The 18,505-nt window shown below is 43.4% G+C and overlaps 1 protein-coding gene across 2 annotated transcripts in view; it reads left to right on the top strand.

The window, feature by feature from the left end:
• The first annotated feature begins 498 nt into the window (after nt 1-498).
• KCNH5 (potassium voltage-gated channel subfamily H member 5) overlaps nt 499-18,505 on the top strand; it is a 153,331-nt gene continuing 135,324 nt past the window's right edge. The window contains exons 1-2 of one of the 2 annotated variants that reach the window (XM_021554525.3): nt 499-630; nt 12,998-13,121. In XM_021554525.3, coding sequence (XP_021410200.1) covers nt 558-630; nt 12,998-13,121 — 197 coding nt within the window. In that variant the 5' untranslated portion in view covers nt 499-557. The remainder of the gene's footprint in view (nt 631-12,997; nt 13,122-18,505) is intronic. The other variant, XM_021554526.3, reaches the window with a different exon arrangement.

Below are 18,505 nucleotides of genomic sequence, written 5' to 3'. Positions count from 1 at the left end.
CGGCCGCCTTCCAGTGTGCCACACGAGCATTCCCGAGTGTTTTCCCTCAAACCCAAACCGCTGGGGGGGGAAAAAAAACCCCAAAAAACCAAAGAACAACCACAAACAAAACAACGTAGAGATGCAAAACCAGGGTGTTTGCGTGAGTTTCGCTCAGGGCAGAACTTCGCAGGGGACCAGCGCGGGGGGGATGCTCGGGGGATGCTCGCGGACTCCGGGCGGTGCCGCCCGCATCCTCCCCATCCCCTCCCGTCCCCTCGCATCCTCCCCATCCCCTCCCGTCCCCCCCCGTCCCCGGGCGTCCCCCGGCCCGGCGGGGCGGGCGCGCAGGCGCAGGGGGGGCGGGCGCGGCGCTGGGAGCGCGGAGCGCGGCGCGGCCCCAGACCGCGCTGCAGCCGCCGCGGGGGCGCCACTACCATGAGCGGCCGCGGCCGCCCCTGCGCGACTCACGGGCACCGGGCGCTGCCGCCGCCGCCGCCGCCGCCGGCCCCCCCCCGCCGCCGCCGCCGCCGCCGCTGCCGCCGCGCACCCCCGGCCCCCGAGCCCGGCGCTGCAGGATGCCGGGGGGCAAGAGAGGGCTGGTGGCACCGCAGAACACCTTCCTGGAGAACATCGTCCGGCGCTCCAGCGGTGAGAGATTCCCCCCGTCACGCATCCATCCGCCCGTCCGTCCGTCCATCCATCCATCCCTCCGTCCCTCCGGCGTTGCCGTGCCAAAGCGGTGCCTTCAAGGAACGGGATCCGCTCATCCCCTCCGGAGCATCCCCTCGCGGTCCTTACCCTGTCTCCCGGCACTTCTTACATCGCAGTCGCTACTGCCAATTCGAACCTTCTTCTCTTTTATGAGACAATAAATTGTCATCCTCTCCGCTCATCGGGTCTTTTTTTTTTTTTTTTCCCTTTTTCTTGCTCTTTAGTTTTGTAATAATTAGAATTTGCAACTATTTCTATTCAGGGGGTTCAAAGTTTTTTGCAATTCTTTAAAGTCTGGCACTTTAAAGTCTGTGGCGAAGGCGCCGGGAGAGCGGTGAGGGAGTGACTGTGGTGTGGATGCTGGTAGTCCTGTGGCTGAGTAAATGGGTAAAGAACTGTCTGCAGTTGCTCATTTACGGCTCCTCTGTTAGGTGACTATTTACAGGGCTAGCTCAGGACTGTTATTCCTTGCTGCTGGAATTAATTTCACACTGTCTAGTGCAAAGCACTGATCAAGAGCGCTGTACACAGCTCCATTGAAGTTACGATGTGTTTGCAGCCCACTGTCTCTTTGGGTGTGCTGGTGTAGATGCTGCTTTAGGCAAGACCTTTGATAGTTACGTTCATTTTTAAATGTAGTTTTTGCACTGGTCAGAACTACTGAGACATAGAAGTGTTTGCATAAATGTAGGAGAGCTCGGCTTTGGGTTTTACTAAAAGATAACTCCTTGGTCAGCCCAAGCTTAGGGCGATGCTTCCATGGGGAAGCACTGCTGTGCCAGTGTACACCTGGAGACAGGAGGGGGAAAGGTGAGCAGAGCATTGAGAAGAATTACTACATTTGGTATTAATCAAGACACCAATGGGTTGTGAAATGGTGCGGAAAAACGTTCCTTTCCACCTTTCCATATTGCACAGGGCTGGGTGTACCTCCCAGCCACACCAGAGTGCTCTGGTGTGCTGGCTTGGAGTGCATTTTGATGGCAGGTAGTGAACTGGGGGATTCATGGATTTTCCTCATGAGCAGGAGTGAGATGAGGAGTTGGAATTTGTTTTAAAATGTTGTGCGTTAAAATGCCAGCTTTGTATTAAGCTGTTTTTGGGGGGCTTCCTCTGTCAGTTCTGTTGGACTCCCTGTCAAGCCCTGTAGCTGCCCGATCTCCAAGAGCTGCTTTCCCACAGTAGTGTATTTATTTCCCAGAATATTAAATGCAGGTTTAATTAATAGGCATTTATATAGCACTTTCCCTCTGACAATTTCAAAGTGTTGAGTGGAATTTAATTACACTTCACGGCTCCTTGTGGAAGAGGATGTACAGAGGCTTTCTCAACCTGTTCATCAAATTGTGGCGTAAATGGGGGCTTGGGGCATCACAGCTGATTTCCCTAGGTCATGCAGCATGTTGGTGGCAGGGCTGGGAGCATGGTTTGGGAATGCTATGGTTTTGTATTGTGCTCTAAATAAATCACACATCCTCCCTGTGAAAGCTCAGTAAAGCCTTGAGACATCAAAAATTGGAAAAGCTCAGAAGGCTTTTGAACATTATACTTTAAAAGCATGTATCCACACCAGTTTTTAACCTAATCTAATTTAGAGCATAAATCATGCTGATCTGGTAATTCATTCTGCTTTTTCTCTGCCACTGATGATGTCTAAGCATGGTGCTAACTAGAGAGGTAAATCTTTCCTGTTGGACACACAGAGGAAAGTAGATTGGGAATTTGTATTTAACTCATGTAAGTTGTCAGTGTTGTGAGCTGAAACATGATTTAGTTCTTATTTTTGTCATCAAGGACATAGCCTTATTTATCCTTTATAGAAATAGTAATTTTCATTGGATTCAGAACTATTTAATCCAAACTTAATAGTATACAGTGGAGCAAATCTGGTTCAGGTATCTCCTGCCAGTGCTCGGAAGAAGACAAGGATTTGGTCTGCTGGCGTATGCTGGGTTTGTTTTTAGACTTGGATTCACCAAGTTCCAAGGGGTTTTTCATTGACAATTTGAGGAATGGGATGAAGGAAAGACTGATGATTGTTTTTAAAAATACATCTTCAGCATTCCCCCCAAAAAAAGCCTTTCTGTCACCATTACTGGTTCGGGAACCTTCTCCTTTCAGATTTGCCACATTTATGCAATCCCATTGCACTTCTTGATCATAAATCTTTTCTTAACAACCCAGAGAAGGTTTGTAGGTACGGGTAATAACTTCTATTAGGCTACAGGTTCTGCTGGAAAAAATCAGGCAGGTATTTCAGCAGATAGGCTCTTCTTCAGGTGAAATAGAAGAATGGCTTCAAAATGATGTGTTGATGGAGACAAATTACTCAGAGTTACCAGAGATGGATCCTAATAACAAAATTTATAGACATATTTGTAATAATTTTAAAATGTGGAAAGTCAGGACTAGGAGCGGGTGTAGTAGGAACACAGCGTGCAGGCTTGGTGTGGTGTCTAGCCTGGTGTTGAAAGAAATCATATATTGAATTTTTAGCATTATTTGGGCACTTTCTCTTTAGGAATGTCATGAACCCTTCCTTTTTACCTTCATCTTTGGCTGCTCATTAGCTTAAAATTGTAGGAGAAGCACTCGGAGGATGCAGCCAAGAGCAATACACCAAGGAGCCGAGCAGAAAGGAACGGGGTGGCTGAGACCAGGGTGGCCATGAAATGGTGTGACCATGGCACTTTGCCCTCTGTGTTGGAGAGTGGGAGAGCTGGGCTGTCTTGCTGGATGTCCCTCTCCCTGCCAGGGTGTTTGGGAAGGATGGAGCTGCTGTCAGAGCGATGGAGAGGTCCCACAGTGTCACCTTGCCTGGGGGAAAAACGTCACCTTTGGAGACAACTTTACACCTTGTGGTTTTAGGTCAGCGTTGAAGGTGGAGTTTTGGGCAGCATCACAGGCTGCAGGTCCTTCCCAAAGCATGGGGGGTGCCTGGCAGCCTCTGCTTTGCAGGGTCTGTGCCCTCACCACAGCTGAGCTCCACTTAAGGAGAGCCAAAGCCCATGGGGAGAGCGAGGTCTGTCCTTAGGGCTGCTGTGCCTGCTGAAAGGGACAATCAGACCTGTCTTCAGGGTAATCTCAGTGCACTCTCTGCAATATTTTTTTTTTCTTCTTTTAAAGCACAGTGAAAATACATTGGGGCTTATCTGAGGCTCACAAAGATCGATATGATCTCGCTACAGCCTTGGCTGTGCCCTAGATCTTAAGATCACCAGGTGTTTTGCTGAGCTGAAAGGTGTTTTGTGAGAGCACTGGGCTAAATCACATTAAGGTGACTGCCTTTTACTGCCATTAGTATTTGGGATGTTTAATAAGGACCATCCTAAGGGCAATGTTCTCTCCCAAGATGTTCTCAGCAGGCTGTGCCCGTTATTACTGATATTGTTGTTCACTTCAGTGCATTCAGAGCTCTTACGGATGCTGACCTGTGCTCAGCAGGTCAGCACTGTGGAAGTAAAGAGGGTACAGAATTGGGCAAGTCTCTAGATCAGGGCTGGGATTTATGGACCTGTCCCATGGGCAGAGTCATCCAGCAAGTTGAGCCATGCAAATTTTTTTTTGCCTTCACAAATTCTATAAGCAGAAAAATTAAGTATATGTTAACGGCATAATTTGCTTTTATGGCAGAGCATGAATTTGTGGAAAGGGTGGCTCTAGGACTTGGCAGCAATCTGCAATAAATACTGATAACAGTTTGGAAGAGGGGATGAATTTAGTGAAAAACTATATATAATCTTATCTATATGATAAGAGTCATCATTATTGGATATTGTTTCTGTTGCAATAACTCTTAGAAGCTTCCTCATGAAGGTGGGTCTTTCACAAAAGCATTTTGACACCAGGATGAAATCTTGGCTCTCTAAGGCTTACTTGGGAATTTCAGCATGAGTTTTAATGAAGCTAGCATTTTATTCCTGGCCTTTTTCAGTGTTATGCTAGATTCCTAAAAAGTAATTCCTTCATACAGACCTCGATGCCCTGCTGGGTCCCTGTGACTGGTGGGTGAAAGGATCAACCCTGTTTATAGGTGATTTTTGTCAAGATGGGTTACCAGGAAAGGAAGGGGAAACAAGTGTCACATCTGTAGCAATAAAGCACCTTTAAAATTTTTATTCCACTGGTATTACAGATAAAATAAGTGTCTCTTGTCTCTTCTGTTCTTACTAGCTGTGTAGGGTTCCTGTCTTCCAGGCAGGGATGTGGGATGTGATGCATGTGGGCTTCTCTTCCCTGAATTAAAACAAGCTGCATTTTCTTCTGGCACAGATTAAATTGCACATGCTGCACAGAGAAAATTCTTTAAAGCAAAGTACTTCAAGTTTAGTGGACGTCTATCATTTGGGATCCTCTGAGAAAAATGCAGAGCTCAGCAGTTCCCTAAATCCCTGCATGAAAGAAGGATGCACCGTGGGGTAAAAGTTTCCATCCTCCAGTTCAGCTCAGAAGTTAAAGAAGGGATTAGCAAGGTGCTCATGTCATTGGGGTTTTCTTTGGCATTCGAAGGCACAGGGTTCCTTCTGCAGGTTCTGTGACTGCAGGGCACTTGCTGGCACGTAAATCAATGCAAAGTGGATTTTTACACTGGCAAGCATTGCTAGATGGCATATGTGAGGGGTTTGCAATTGCAGACACCCTGTTTTCCTTGCTTTCCAAGTGGGCTCGCTGAGTGCAGACAGATTAAGCATCTCTGACTGCTGCTGAAATTGGGGAGCTCTGCATAGTCTAAAGTGTTTATTTTTACTTAAAAATAGTTATGGAAGCTCTGTACCATTTTATTAATTTAGAAAATTAAAGAATGGCATGTTGTTAGCAAAAGGAAAAACTGGATTTCCTTGAGATATGATCAGCTGATTTGTGGTCTCATTTCTAATTGGAGCATTTCTTTCTTTTTCTTTCTTTCTTTCTTTCTTTCTTTCTTTCTTTCTTTCTTTCTTTCTTTCTTTCTTTCTTTCTTTCTTTCTTTCTTTCTTTCTTCCTTCCTTCCTTCCTTCCTTCCTTCCTTCCTTCCTTCCTTCCTTCCTTCCTTCCTTCCTTCCTTCCTTCCTTCCTTCCTTCCTTCCTTCCTTCCTTCCTTCCTTCCTTCCTTCCTTCCTTCCTTCCTTCCTTCCTTCCTTCCTTCCTTCCTTCCTTCCTTCCTTCCTTCCTTCCTTCCTTCCTTCCTTCCTTCCTTCCTTCCTTCCTTCCTTCCTTCCTTCCTTCCTTCCTTCCTTCCTTCCTTCCTTCCTTCCTTCCTTTTTTTATTTTTTTTTTTTGTAAATTTTTTGCTTGTTTTTCTTTCTTATTTTCCATTCTGTGCTTGGTGGGCTGGGGTGTTACTGGGGGAGGTTTCCATCCTCCCTTTTGGGGGAACTTTGAGCGCTGCTGAGCCACAAGAGGTCACTGCAAGAGCTGCTGCATTCCCAGGTTAATGTTGAAACCTGAGAGAAGGAAAAAAATTAAATCGATTAATTTTTTTGTTTTGTTTTGAGGAAACATTCAAGTCTTCTTGGTGCAGTTGGAAGGAGTATGCAGCCAAAGAATAATGTCAGGGAGTGGAAATACATTTAATTAGCCTGTTTTATGGGGTGGTGTCTGGTAGTGAACTGGGATTTTAAGTTATTCTCTTGGAGAGCTGAAGGAAATAGGATTTTCTGATTTGATAACACTAAATAATAGAAGATTTTGGAGTTTGTGCTCTAATAATCTGTTTCTCAGATAAAAAAAAATAGGACATTACTTGTTTAGTCAGCACACTCAGGAGACTGGCTATTGGAAGTGAGCTGGGTGAGCTCAGTGTTTGCAAGAGGAGCCCCATGTTTGAAGAGCTCCTGTTGCCACAGTTTTCTCCTCTGGGGATGTGAAGGCAGCACTCATTTGTATAAAGCTGGAAGTCTGGATTCTGCTCCTCCCTGAGGCTGCCTCTGTGCCTTGAGTGAGAGTTACAGCGTGCTCCAGTTTGAATTTAGTCTCAGTACATCTGTGTTGTGTTCTGCATAATTTTAATAGAGAGCAGATTCAGCAGTGGCATTTAAATGATAACTGGGATAGGTGAGGTTTAGTTTTATTCTAGGATAAATGGATGTGTGGGGGAGAAACTATGATCAGAACTGTTGGAAATGTCATTTTTCAGGTAATTCCTAGAGATGCTGTCGTGTCCTATCACCTCAGAGCTCTTCCTGGGGTCAGTGATGTGCCACAGTAAAGGCAGGGGCTGTTTGTGGGCTCCACATTCCAAATGATTGCAGTTAAATTCCTTAGTTTCGAGAATTTTCTTAGTTTTTTTAGTTAATTTTCTTGGTTTCAGGCAGGCTCTAATTTTTCTTCTTGAGCTCACTTGCTAAATTGCTGAAAGCTTCTGTGTTCCCAGCTGAGTGGCTTACATGTGGGTTTAATATTTCAGCCAGTGCTGGGTTATTCATCTTCTGCTGTATTTGAGGAGCATGTTTTTGAGGCAGGAAGTGGATAATTTCAGCATAGTCAGTGTGATGACACCTTGCTCTGGGTTTAGCCCTCACTGCATCTTCATAATATGAGTATTAAATAAAGACAGCACTGGCACAGAAAGGTGATGTAAAGAGTCAGTCCTTTGAGAGTTTTAGTTTTTTTTTTTTTTCAGGCAAGCAACACTTCAATGTACTGGTTAAATTGGATGACACTGATGTTTTGCATGCTTTAAAGACACGGGGGAAATTATAGGTTTGTTAGAAAACAGCACTGTGGTTTTACAGACAGGAGGACAAAGTGCTGGTGGAGGTTGTGCTTCAAGAACAGAGGTTTGTCTGCAGCCAGCCCCAGAGCTGGAAGGATGTTGGTGCCTGTTGAGGCAGATTTCAGAGGGCTGTGCCCTTCAGGATGATTTAGGATCTTCCATGGGGACACAGCACATTGAGCACATGGTTGGGTCACCACAGACAACACCAGGTATTGTCAGGGCCAGGACTTGCTTAGGAAATCTAAGAAAATAGAAAAAGAGAATTTCTTTAGTACACCCACAGAGGAGCACCACCAGTTTTCCAAGATGCTCTAAACAAGTCTGCAGCAATATGCTGACCCTGTGTAGTTTTGAGGAGGATCAACTCACAGCAGTTGAAGTGGTTTGGGGCTTTTACATTAGCAAAAAAAAGGCAAATTCCAGATATTTCCCAGCCCCCAAGAGGTCTGAGCTGCCTTTCCTGTGCAGTGGAAGGGTGGTAGTTCTGAAGGATAGCTCTGTGTAAAGCTGATAAAGGTAGGAATTTGTTCTAGATGGAAACTCTACTTATTTTTATTATTATAATCATTGTTGTTTGTATTCTGCTACTGCTTTATTTTCTTTAGAACATCTTTTCAGTGGTGACCTTTCTAAAAAAGGTCAGTTGCCAGTTTCCTTGAGAAAAGAGGGAATTCTCAAAAATGGTGATTTAAACAATTTTGGTTGCAAGTGGTACCCAAGCATTCTTGAGAAAAGATGATTATAGACAACGTTTCTCACTTGGTTAAGCATATCTCCTGGAATGATTTAGCTGTTCTTGCTCTCCTGTCATTACATAACATGAATTTTACACTGCTTTAGGCATTTTGTTAGTTAAAAAATTGCTTGCACACTGTGGTCTTTTTATTTCTTTTTAATAACAAACACAAGGCTCAGCACCGTGTTGAGTGCTAGCTACTGCAAGATAGAGTAAGATTAAAAGCTTGCTGCTCTACAGCATAGGCTGCCTTTATACAAAAGAGCCTTTTTACAAAATAAAAGCATGGCAACAGCAAATACAGTGCCTTTTAAAAAATTGTTTTCCTCAATTGAGTTTTCCAACCTGAAGTTTTGCTGACTGTATGCCTCTAATACCCTGTTTCCTTGCCATCAGCATTAAACCTTGCAAATAGGAGAGTTATGTTAGTTAATAAAAAGCCTGCTGCCTTCCTGAGAGGAATCTGGCAACTCTGAGAGAGATGAGTCTGCTGGCAGACCCTGCTTTCCTTCCTTACGGACAGACAGACAGACACTGGGGTTTACAGGTGTCCAGTCAAGGAGCATGCACAGCCCACAGAGTTCTGATCTGGGTTCCCTACAGTGCATCACAAAGGGGAATGGGTGGAGATGATGGCTGGTGGAGGCAATGACATCAAGACAAGCTTATAAATAATAAAATCTGACCTTTCATCTGTAAGGGAATGGGAAGTGAACACGCACTTTCAATGCATCAGAGAAATCCAGGAAGGATGAACACGTCACCAGCGATTTTGGGGTAATCATTGTATGAATTTTGAAATCAGCTGCATGTAAGTGTTTTCAGAGTATGAGATACCACCCCATGGTCATCTGGATCCCAGTTTCCTGGAGTTTCACCACGTGCTGGATCAGACCAGAGTCTGTCAGAATTTCTGTCCTGCTTTCAGCAGTGGCAAGTGTCTCGCTGACCAGTGGGGAAGTCCCCAGCTTGTGTAGAAAAATACTTGTGAGATTGGGAGCTTCAGAGAGAGAGATTTTCCTTCCTGGACCACAGCAGGGATGTTGCACAAGTTTTGGTTTACAGCACCTTACAGCTGATGTCAGCTGTATTTATGCCCTGCCATTCATAACTTTGGCTGTCCTTGGCAATCCCTGTTGTGATCCTGCCGTGAAATTGTGACATAATTAAAGTAAATTCATAATTAAAGTAAATTCTCCAATGGAACATACTCTTTCAAAAGACTTGCTTGCAGAATATAGTTCTTGTCTGTTGGATCTGAATGTGGCTATGGAGATCCCAGTGCTGGTGCCATGCTCATCACCCTATCATGTCCAGACCTTTTGTTGGCTCCTTTTCTTTTTCTTCTGAAGAGACCCCTTTTATCTGTCAAAGACTAGAGCAGGGAAGGAGGGGTTGCCTCTCCCATGAAAGGAGTCTGAACACCTCCATTCTTGGCTGCCTCGTGGCAACTGGAGACAGAGATAAAATGAGTTTTTTTTCAGCTCTTGTCTCTTACACCTGGTGCAGGCAGCCAGCTGGAAATTGGACAGAGTGGAATTTGCCATAGACTTGTGGAAATCATAATCAAAGACACAAGTGTGATGACCTTTCTTAGCCAGGAAATAATGAATCTGACTGTGGGAATAAGAGTCAGGCACACAGGATTTAGTCCAGAACTGGCTGTGGATCCATCCTTTTTGGAGGGAACTGCAGAAATTAACTTTCAATGAATAGTTAGTGGCGATAACATGACTTTAAAAAATGATGGTCAAAACCAGACAGGTTAGCTCAAAATGTCCTGTCATTCAGTATACAGTTTGGATTTTTACAGCTGGGTATGGACTGGCTCATGTAGAATTAAATCTGCATGGAGTTATGATTTGTAACTGTAGAAATAGGGAAAGAATAATTGTGTCTTGATTGAAGAAAATAATGACTCATGATAAAATATAAGGTAGATTAAATAAAGAGGGTTCTGTGAATACTGAGATTTGGGTACCTAAGAAAAAGGAAGGGTCAGACACTGCCCTGTTCTTCCTTCAGTTTTATCAAGTTGCTCAGTGAGCAGCACCATTAATGAAACATGGATTTCTGCACTTGGATTTATTGGTCTCTAACAAGAGGCAAACACTGATTCAAGATTTTCCTTTGGCTGGAATTGGACACACACATACGCACACATTATACACACAGATATTAGTAGTGGGCCTGGCAGTGCTGAATTTGCAGCTCTGAATTTGCAGTTGGGCTCAATCCAATCTAAAAGATTCTATAATTCATATTCCTGTGCTGAGCATGGATGAATGAGATTTGCTTGCTTAGGAGACAAGGGTAAAAAAAAAAGTCAATTAAGTAAAGGAAAATTCAAGGGGACCAAAGAAAACACCTCTTAATATATGGTCAAGTTTCTAATAGGAATATTATAGATCTGATCTAACCCTAAAAATTAAAAATACTAATATCTACCAAGATGATTTTAGTGTCTTTTTTACCTCAAATTTTATGGGATTTAAAAGAAAAACAAACCCACAACAATTTGTCAATAGCTTGGCTTTATGTTTTTTCCCCTCCCAAGTTTCTTGTGAATTTGATCGGTTTGGTGAATCCCTTATCAAATATTTTGAGACCCTCAGGTGCAAAGAAGTATAAAATCCATAGAAGACAAGCATCAAATGCTATTTATCTGGCTGCATCACGTGTCTTCTGCTGTGTGCTCTGTGTCCTGGAGCAGTGACGTGGTGGGAATCCACAACTGAGTCCATGGCTGTGGCTGGGGAGCCTTTGCAGGAGGTTGTTTGCTTTTGGCCTGTGGAGCTCAGGGATGTGCAGAGCATCCCTGAGTGCATCATCATCGGGCTGTGCCCTTTGTGTCCGGGTGTGTGAGCAGAATTTTGGCCAGAGATGGTTCTACAAAGACCAATCTTAACAAATTTAACTTGCCACCTTGGGTTGTTTCCCTGTGGGATGGGAAGTTCAGAATTGCTGATGCTCCCAGCATCTCCAGCTTCTGGAGTGTGGTGGTGATGGGGTGGCAGCCATGGGGAGAGCTTGGGTTTGGGGGGTTGGGGTTGTCTCCCCTTTTCCAAACTGGAGGTGCTGCCTCATGACAGAAGGAAAAAAACCTTGCAACAGTGTTAAAGTGTTAAGATAAAAAGCAGCTCTTTAATGAAAGCTGCAAAATATGGTGCACAAGTACGGCTCTGTGCACGTGTGAAAAAATTCTACACTTTCACAATTTCTATACGGTTTATTAATTAATATATCTGGCCAGTACATCCAATAAGAAATCAGTTACCCCAGTAAGCCACCCTTGGGTCAGCCCTTTGGAGTTGCTCCCGGGGCTTCTTTGCTCTGTTTTCTTGCTCTATCTGTTAAGTGCTGGTGGAAAAGAAAATGTTCTTATGAGAAATTATCTCCTTAAGTATAATATTAAACAGAATTTCAAGAATGTGTTAGAAAAGGGTTAGTGTATTATGAGAAAGGACAGGAAAAGTATTAGAAAGTGGACACATATTCAAAATCTACAAGGCTTCAGATATATGAAAATATATAAAAAGCTAGAAAAATCTTTAGGCATCAGTGGAGATGCTGGTGTGGAGGGAATGCCAGTACAGTGGGATGAGCTCCAGCAAAACCTTTGTTCCCAGGGATTTGAGCTGGTGGAATCCAGGGATATTTTATGTAATGCTCAGGCTTTACTCAGTTTCTCCTGCGGTTTGTAGCGAGGGCATCTTCCTGTGGGCAGGAAAGCAAATTTTAAAGGTTGACATTTAGGCTTAAAGAATATTTGTGATGGATCCAAATAAATGCCTTGAGTGTAAAAGTGTTAGATTTCACAAAAACTAAACTTCTATTTCTCCCATTGGTTGGCTTTTAAATATTTTAAAATCTACTTTTCTGTAGAAAATCCAGTAATCTCTAGATTATTTTTTTTCAAAATTCATGCTTATAAAGAAAAAAGAGAGAAATGCTTTTTTTTTTAATACATGTTCCATATTCAATAGAATAATATTTGCAGAATGTACAATCCAGTCACAGTTATAAACACTCTGAGTAGGGCATGTGTAGCTCATGCAAGCTCAGTGTCACTTTTATGTTAAAATCAGTATGCACACCTGAGTAAATGTCTTTTGTTGTCATAACCATTCTTTGACTATTATGAGGAAAATCTGTAAAAATATCCTTTTTTTCCCCCTATAAGAACTGCTGAAAGGAGCATTTGTAATTTTTATGCAGCAATGATTGTCAATAGTTATATTTTAATAGCTTTTTAGCACCAGTGAATGGGACCATATAGTTCCATAGCCATAGTCGAAATTGAAAACTAACAGTAAAAATAAAGAAAACATTGAAGATTACCATGGACTGCAATTTTAAAACATCTGCTTTCCCCAGTGTCACCTGGCACTCTGTCCCTCATCCCAGGGATGCTGGCTGTGTCCTGCAAAACAGACTCAGAGTTGCCAGGAAGAAAAAAATCCTTCTCTCAAGCAAAAGAGTCATTATCAGCTTTAGGCACCCATGTAATTCCACATTTAAAACTCAGCTTGCACGTTAATTTAGTGTTGCATTCAAGATATCTATAAAATCAAAAAAAAACACCCATGCTATCTTGCCTAGATGTTGTGAATAAAGGAATGCTTTCTAAATTGTTAAAGCATTGAGGCTTATATTGGTGTTTTGTGGTGTAGGAAGTTACTTGCATTACCAGGAGTTTACTGTTTGACCACAAATTCTTTTAGATGACCATTTGGATTTCCCTCTGAAACGTCAAGGTGGAAATTCCTGTCACAAATTAACTCTGCATCTGCTGTGTATCACAAGGAGGATTTAATTTTACTTTGCCACTGACAGCAGCCCTTTCTCTCTTTTGCTCTTTGTCCTTTCAGAATCCAGTTTTTTGTTGGGAAATGCCCAGATTGTGGACTGGCCCGTAGTTTATAGTAATGACGGATTTTGCAAACTCTCTGGATACCACCGAGCTGACGTCATGCAGAAGAGTAGCACCTGCAGGTATGCCCATTGCCTTTTTTGCTGCCACTTGGTGCTCTTGGAGACTTTTAATCTACTGGAAAGCATGGTGAGGTTTAGGGGAGAAAGGATTCAGGTAAGAAAGGCATTGTTTTGCTGATGTTGAAGTCTTAAAACAGGCTTTAAATGAAATTTATACAGAGCTTATACAACTCACAACTTATACAGAACATGGTAAAGCACCTTGAAATTTATCTTGGCTAGTATTGGTGGGCATATGCTTTAGCTAATGATAAAGAGAGTGGGGTTTTAGGTAATATAGTTCAGAGGCACTTTTGCTAGATTGTTCTGAGTTCTGCTGTTACATGCCAGGAGGCAGTGGGCTCTTCTGTAGCCCATGCTGGCCCCTATTATTAAGCATACACAGAGCTCAATAATGCACAAAGTGCATCTTTATTCCCAAGAAAGTGATTAGGCTGCTGATATATTTACTCTAAGCATTGCAGCTTTATGGCTTTTTTCTTTTATTGGTGGTCTTTCAGGAGTGAGCAGCTGTGATTTGTGGCTGGATGTGCATTTGAGCTGTGCCTGCTGCATCCTTTAGAAAGAGATGCTTTTGGGGAAGGAATGGCTCCCTGATGTGTGTGAGTGTGTGTGTGGGCAAAGCAAATGAGGGACAGGGGCAAGAAGGGAGGGCTGAGGTAAAAGTTTGTGTAGGTTTTCCCTTTCTACCTTCAGGGAGTGACAAATTCCAGGCACTGGGGACAGAGGATGGAATATCTGGAAATGTTCAAAGCCAGGCTGGACAGAATTTGGAGCAATCTGGTCTGGTGGAAGGTGTCCCTGCCCATGTCAGGGGGTTTGGATCTTTAAGGTCCCTTTCAACCCAAACCATTCATTGACTCTGTGATGATTCTGTGATTCTGTGATCTACAGTGATGATGGGAGATGATGCTGCCATACACTGGTGCTTCAGCTGGCAGGAGCAGGGTGGGCAGGGAGCCTGTCCCTGGATGGCACTCACTGCTTTCTCCAGAAAGCAACATGTGCTGGTGTGGGGTCACTGCTCTCATCTGCAGGGAAGAGGAGGAAGCAAGATCTGGGATTGCTCTGTGCAGCCAAATGTCCTCCCAGGGGCAAGAGGCAGGAGATGGGCACGTGCTGTTGAAATGAAATATTCATTCACATAGTAGCAACAGGGTCAATACACTCTGTGGGCCAAAGGAAACAGCCTGATCACAGCTGCCCTTACACACTTTCCCCTTTGCTCACTGCCATCCTCTGTATTGAACTGTCTGTGTTTGCTGTGAGCCAGTGCTTTTATAGCCCGTGCCTATTAAAAGAATTACATTTACAGAATGGGATTGTAGGAAATTGCTGAGGAAGGGAAGGTTTAGCAATACCTGTCTGATAATGATGCACATGTGCTTCAAATATTGAGGAGACCAAAAGGTTTGTTCCATCTGGGTGCTTATTGTGAATGTGATAATCTCCTGTTACCATTTATAAGGATCCTGTTTTGAGCACACTCAAACAGGTCATTGAGGTGAATTGTACAAATTGAGGAGGAATTACTGTGGATAATGGAATTGGTAGCAAAGATTGTTTTTTTTCTTTCATCTTCATTCTAGACACCCACCTCTGGATTTTGAGGGGAGCCCTCTCTCTACACTCAAAGCGTGACCAACACTCTTGTGTCTGGCTCTTGGACAGGTTGGATGGGGCTTGGAGCACACTGATCTGGTGGAAGGTGTCCCTGCCCATGGCAGGAGGTTGGAGCAAGATGATCTATAAGGTCCCTTCCAACCCAAACCATTCAGGGATTCTACGAGTTACATGAGCAGAGAGATGTTTCTAATTTGTTAGGAGGCATTCCAGAGCTGTAAGAGCTGGACAGATTTCAGATTGGGTGAGAGCTGGGCAGATTTTCAGTGTAGGTAACATGGAACATGCAGCCTTCCAGAATGCTGGAGTTGCTCTCTGATGACAGATATGGAGATGATTGGTCTTAAAGGCCAATGGTTCCTTCTTAGACTACTCAGCAGAATGTTACTGGAGGGTTTTTTTTGATATCTGGGGCTATTATTTATGGTATTTTCTCAGTCAGACTCCCAGTCCAGTTTTGCTGTGTTATGCCCAGATTATGTTACATTATATATAACATTTGCTTTATATGCAGGGTTTGTTTTACTGCTCTAAGACAAGTGCTGTGGGCTAAGAGTGCTGCGGTGCCACCTTCTAATTGCAGGTTTTGGAAAGGTCTGCTTTTCGAAGACAAAATCCAACCAAATTAAATATACAGATACAAACTATGTATATCTAGCCCCTGATCCAAGTTATTTTTATTACTGATGAGTGTGATAAAGAACAATTTATAAATATTGCAATGTTTGGTCAAGTGGCCTCAGGCTATAAGTGCTTCAAAATTGTCTTTCAGCCATACTTTTCTCCTGGTAGTCCAGTGAGAATTCACTACATTCTCTTTGCCACCCCATCCCCTATATTGGGACTTTTCATATGCCATGTAGGTGTGGCACTCAGGGACATGGTTTAGTGATGCATGTGGCAGTGTTGGGTTAGCAGTTGGAAAGTCTTTCCCAATCTAAATAATTCTGTGGTTCTGTGATTTTACATCTCAGATGGTCTTGCCTGATACAGATCACAGGGAGGGTGGATCAACTGAAGGCACTGGAGGTGTAAGTGATTTTTGTTCCAGCTCAGGCAATGAGTTAGTCCTGTGACAGGCTGGTAATTCCTTTGATTTTGTACTTCTCTCATCTTTTTAATCAGCAACAATATGCTCACCGGCAGGAAAATCACTTAGAAATCCCTCAGTATGAGTGCCAGTCTCCTTAGTTTCACAGGCACTATATAAAAAGCACATTGTACATACAAGTCAGGCTATATTGGGTGATGGGAGTTGATATGTGTTCTTTCTGAGCTCACGTGGCACTCAAAATTGCATGTGTAGCTTGGGCTGATATATAGAATAATTGGTATAAGTGAGTGCTAAAATGCTAAAATTTTTAGGTGGAAGAACTTATCATTTGCTGTGCCAGGTAAAAATGAGCTGAGTCCAGGAGGAATGGGGCTCATGTGTGACTGAGACAGCTCTAACCTCTATTTAACAAAAGAAAAGCCCTGCCTGGAGGTATATCAGTAGGTCAGCCAGCATCCAGGAAAATCACTGGTTTTGTGCCCAGTTGTCCCCAGACGTGACCATGTGTGTCTTCATGAACACGTTGAAAGAATAAAGAGTTGTAAAACACTGAAATGCAGTTTAATGTTGCAAGTTACATCAGTGTCATCAGTGTTTTCTAAGTACTGCTGCTTATCAGCTCAACTCTGTGATTTCATCACGTCTTTGGAAGAGCAGACATCCTTTAATGGACCTCACTCCAGGCTTTGCTCTGCTTGCCTTTCCTTGCACGTGAGATTTTCACAGCCACTGTTCCCACTGGAGCACTGGGTCAGCATCTCTGCCCTGCCTGGTTTTGATTTACTGCCCTGACAAGTGGGATTAAAGACCAGCCAGCAAGGGAAATCCTGGCTCTAGTGAAGCTAATGGCAAAATTCCCACTGTGCTCAAAGAAATGGGATTATGCATGGTGGGTACAGCTGGACTTGAAGAAGGGTAGATTTGGTGTTGGGATGGCACCTCTGTGGCCTTAGTTTTTGTGTCCTTGCAAGGCAAAATCTGTGCAAAGGAGCCCCACTGAGGGTGATTGTGGGACCCATGGAGCTGCACCTGAGGAATGGTGTCTGCCCTTCACCTTGCAGAGTTTTGAAGCTAAATGTGTGCAGATGTGTATCTGTATTTGCTGTTCCTCCTGTGTGGATGTTTGTCTCCTGTAAATGATGCTTTTGGATGAAGAGTGCTGTAAATTTGGTGTAGGGTTGGATGCCTTCTGTGCTTCACTTTTCCTCTGTCCTGGATAATTCCTCTCAAAGAGCTGCTGCTGCCCTGCAAACCCAGACCTGCTCTGATGCTGCTGCTCTGCATCCTGGCAAAGGACAGAGCAGCACAATGGGAAACTTCAGACGAGCCTTTTCTGTGCCTAGAGATGCTTTAACAGGAAGGTGGGAGCCCAGGCATCCTAAATGACAACTGGTCTGCTTTAGAGGTGGAGAAAACATCTAAGATTGTGCCTTTCTCTGTGTACTTCAGCAAGTCTTGCTTCTCTTTGATAAGTGTGTTTTCTATGTAGTAAGATTCCCAGTAGCAGAGTGGTTTTGATATTTATGTCTTGTACAGTTTGCACTCGAGGCATTTGACAAGCATTAAATAACAAAAAAAAAAAAAAAAAAAAAAAAAAGGCAGAAAAAGACAGAGTGACTAAAGAAGTAGGAGTCCCTCCATGTGTACAAAATAGGACAGACTAAATTAAATTAAACTTGTGATAAGCAAAAATCTTACATAACTCGTGCCATAAAAGGCTCTGAGGTTCCTTTGGTGCTGTTAAAAATTGCCTTCTGAAAAATGTTTTTATTGTTCCAGAAGCCTTTAAAATGTCTCTTTATTTGTGAATATAATATGAGATTCGAGCATTACAGGTTTACTGCAACAATAAGCTGCTTGTAATTTAAAACATAAAGTTGATTGATTATATTCTGCAGCATTAACTGGTATCGTCCACCTCTCATCATCAAGTAGGATTTGTCATTTTAACACTAATTAATGATGACTTTCTGTATCATAAAATCAAGCACTCAACAATTTCTTGCTATTTTTTCCTTCAGGGCTATGAGAAACACTGTTTTAAGTCTCAAGAAAACAGCAAAGAGATGCCTCAGAGCATTAAAAAAAGGCATAGATTAAAAAAAAAATTAAAAATATCAAACTCTTATTGTTGTCATCTCATATATAAATGTATAAAATGTTTTCAGGTGAAATGGGTAAAGGAGGTTGTTTGAAAAGGAGCAGTAGGCTGTGTTCTGCATGTCCTCGAGACAGCTGTGCATGTTAATGATAATCAGGACATTACTGAAGCCTCGTGCCTGGGTAAAACCATTTCCTGCTGTCAGCTGCTCTAGTGCCACCTCCTTTGCTGTCCCAAAGGTGACACTACCCCAGCACTGCCACCTTCACCACACAGCCACGTTCCCAAGTGCCACATCCTTGTGTTTTCTGAACACTTCCAAGGGTGGTGATTGCACAGCATTCCTGCCAGCCTGCTCCCATGCCGGAGCACCTTTCAGTGATGTTTTTCCTAATAGCCAATTTAATCAATGTCTGTGTCAGCAGTGAAGAGGCAGCTGCAGGGACACTCAGGTGTGGCAGCCACTCTGGTGCCTCCATCACCCAGAGCAGGCACCACCTTGTTGTGGGAGCAGCTCCACTGCTTCCCTGGGCTGGCTGTGAAGGGAAAAGATTCATGGTCTGGCCTTCATTGAGTACTTTAATGCTTGCTGAGCCTCTAACCACT

Source organism: Lonchura striata, chromosome 6 (genome assembly GCF_046129695.1).
Source record: "Lonchura striata isolate bLonStr1 chromosome 6, bLonStr1.mat, whole genome shotgun sequence".
Taxonomy (NCBI): domain Eukaryota; kingdom Metazoa; phylum Chordata; class Aves; order Passeriformes; family Estrildidae; genus Lonchura; species Lonchura striata.
The sequence above is the reverse complement of the archived record's forward strand: the minus strand, read 5'-3'. Positions and strand labels throughout refer to the sequence as shown.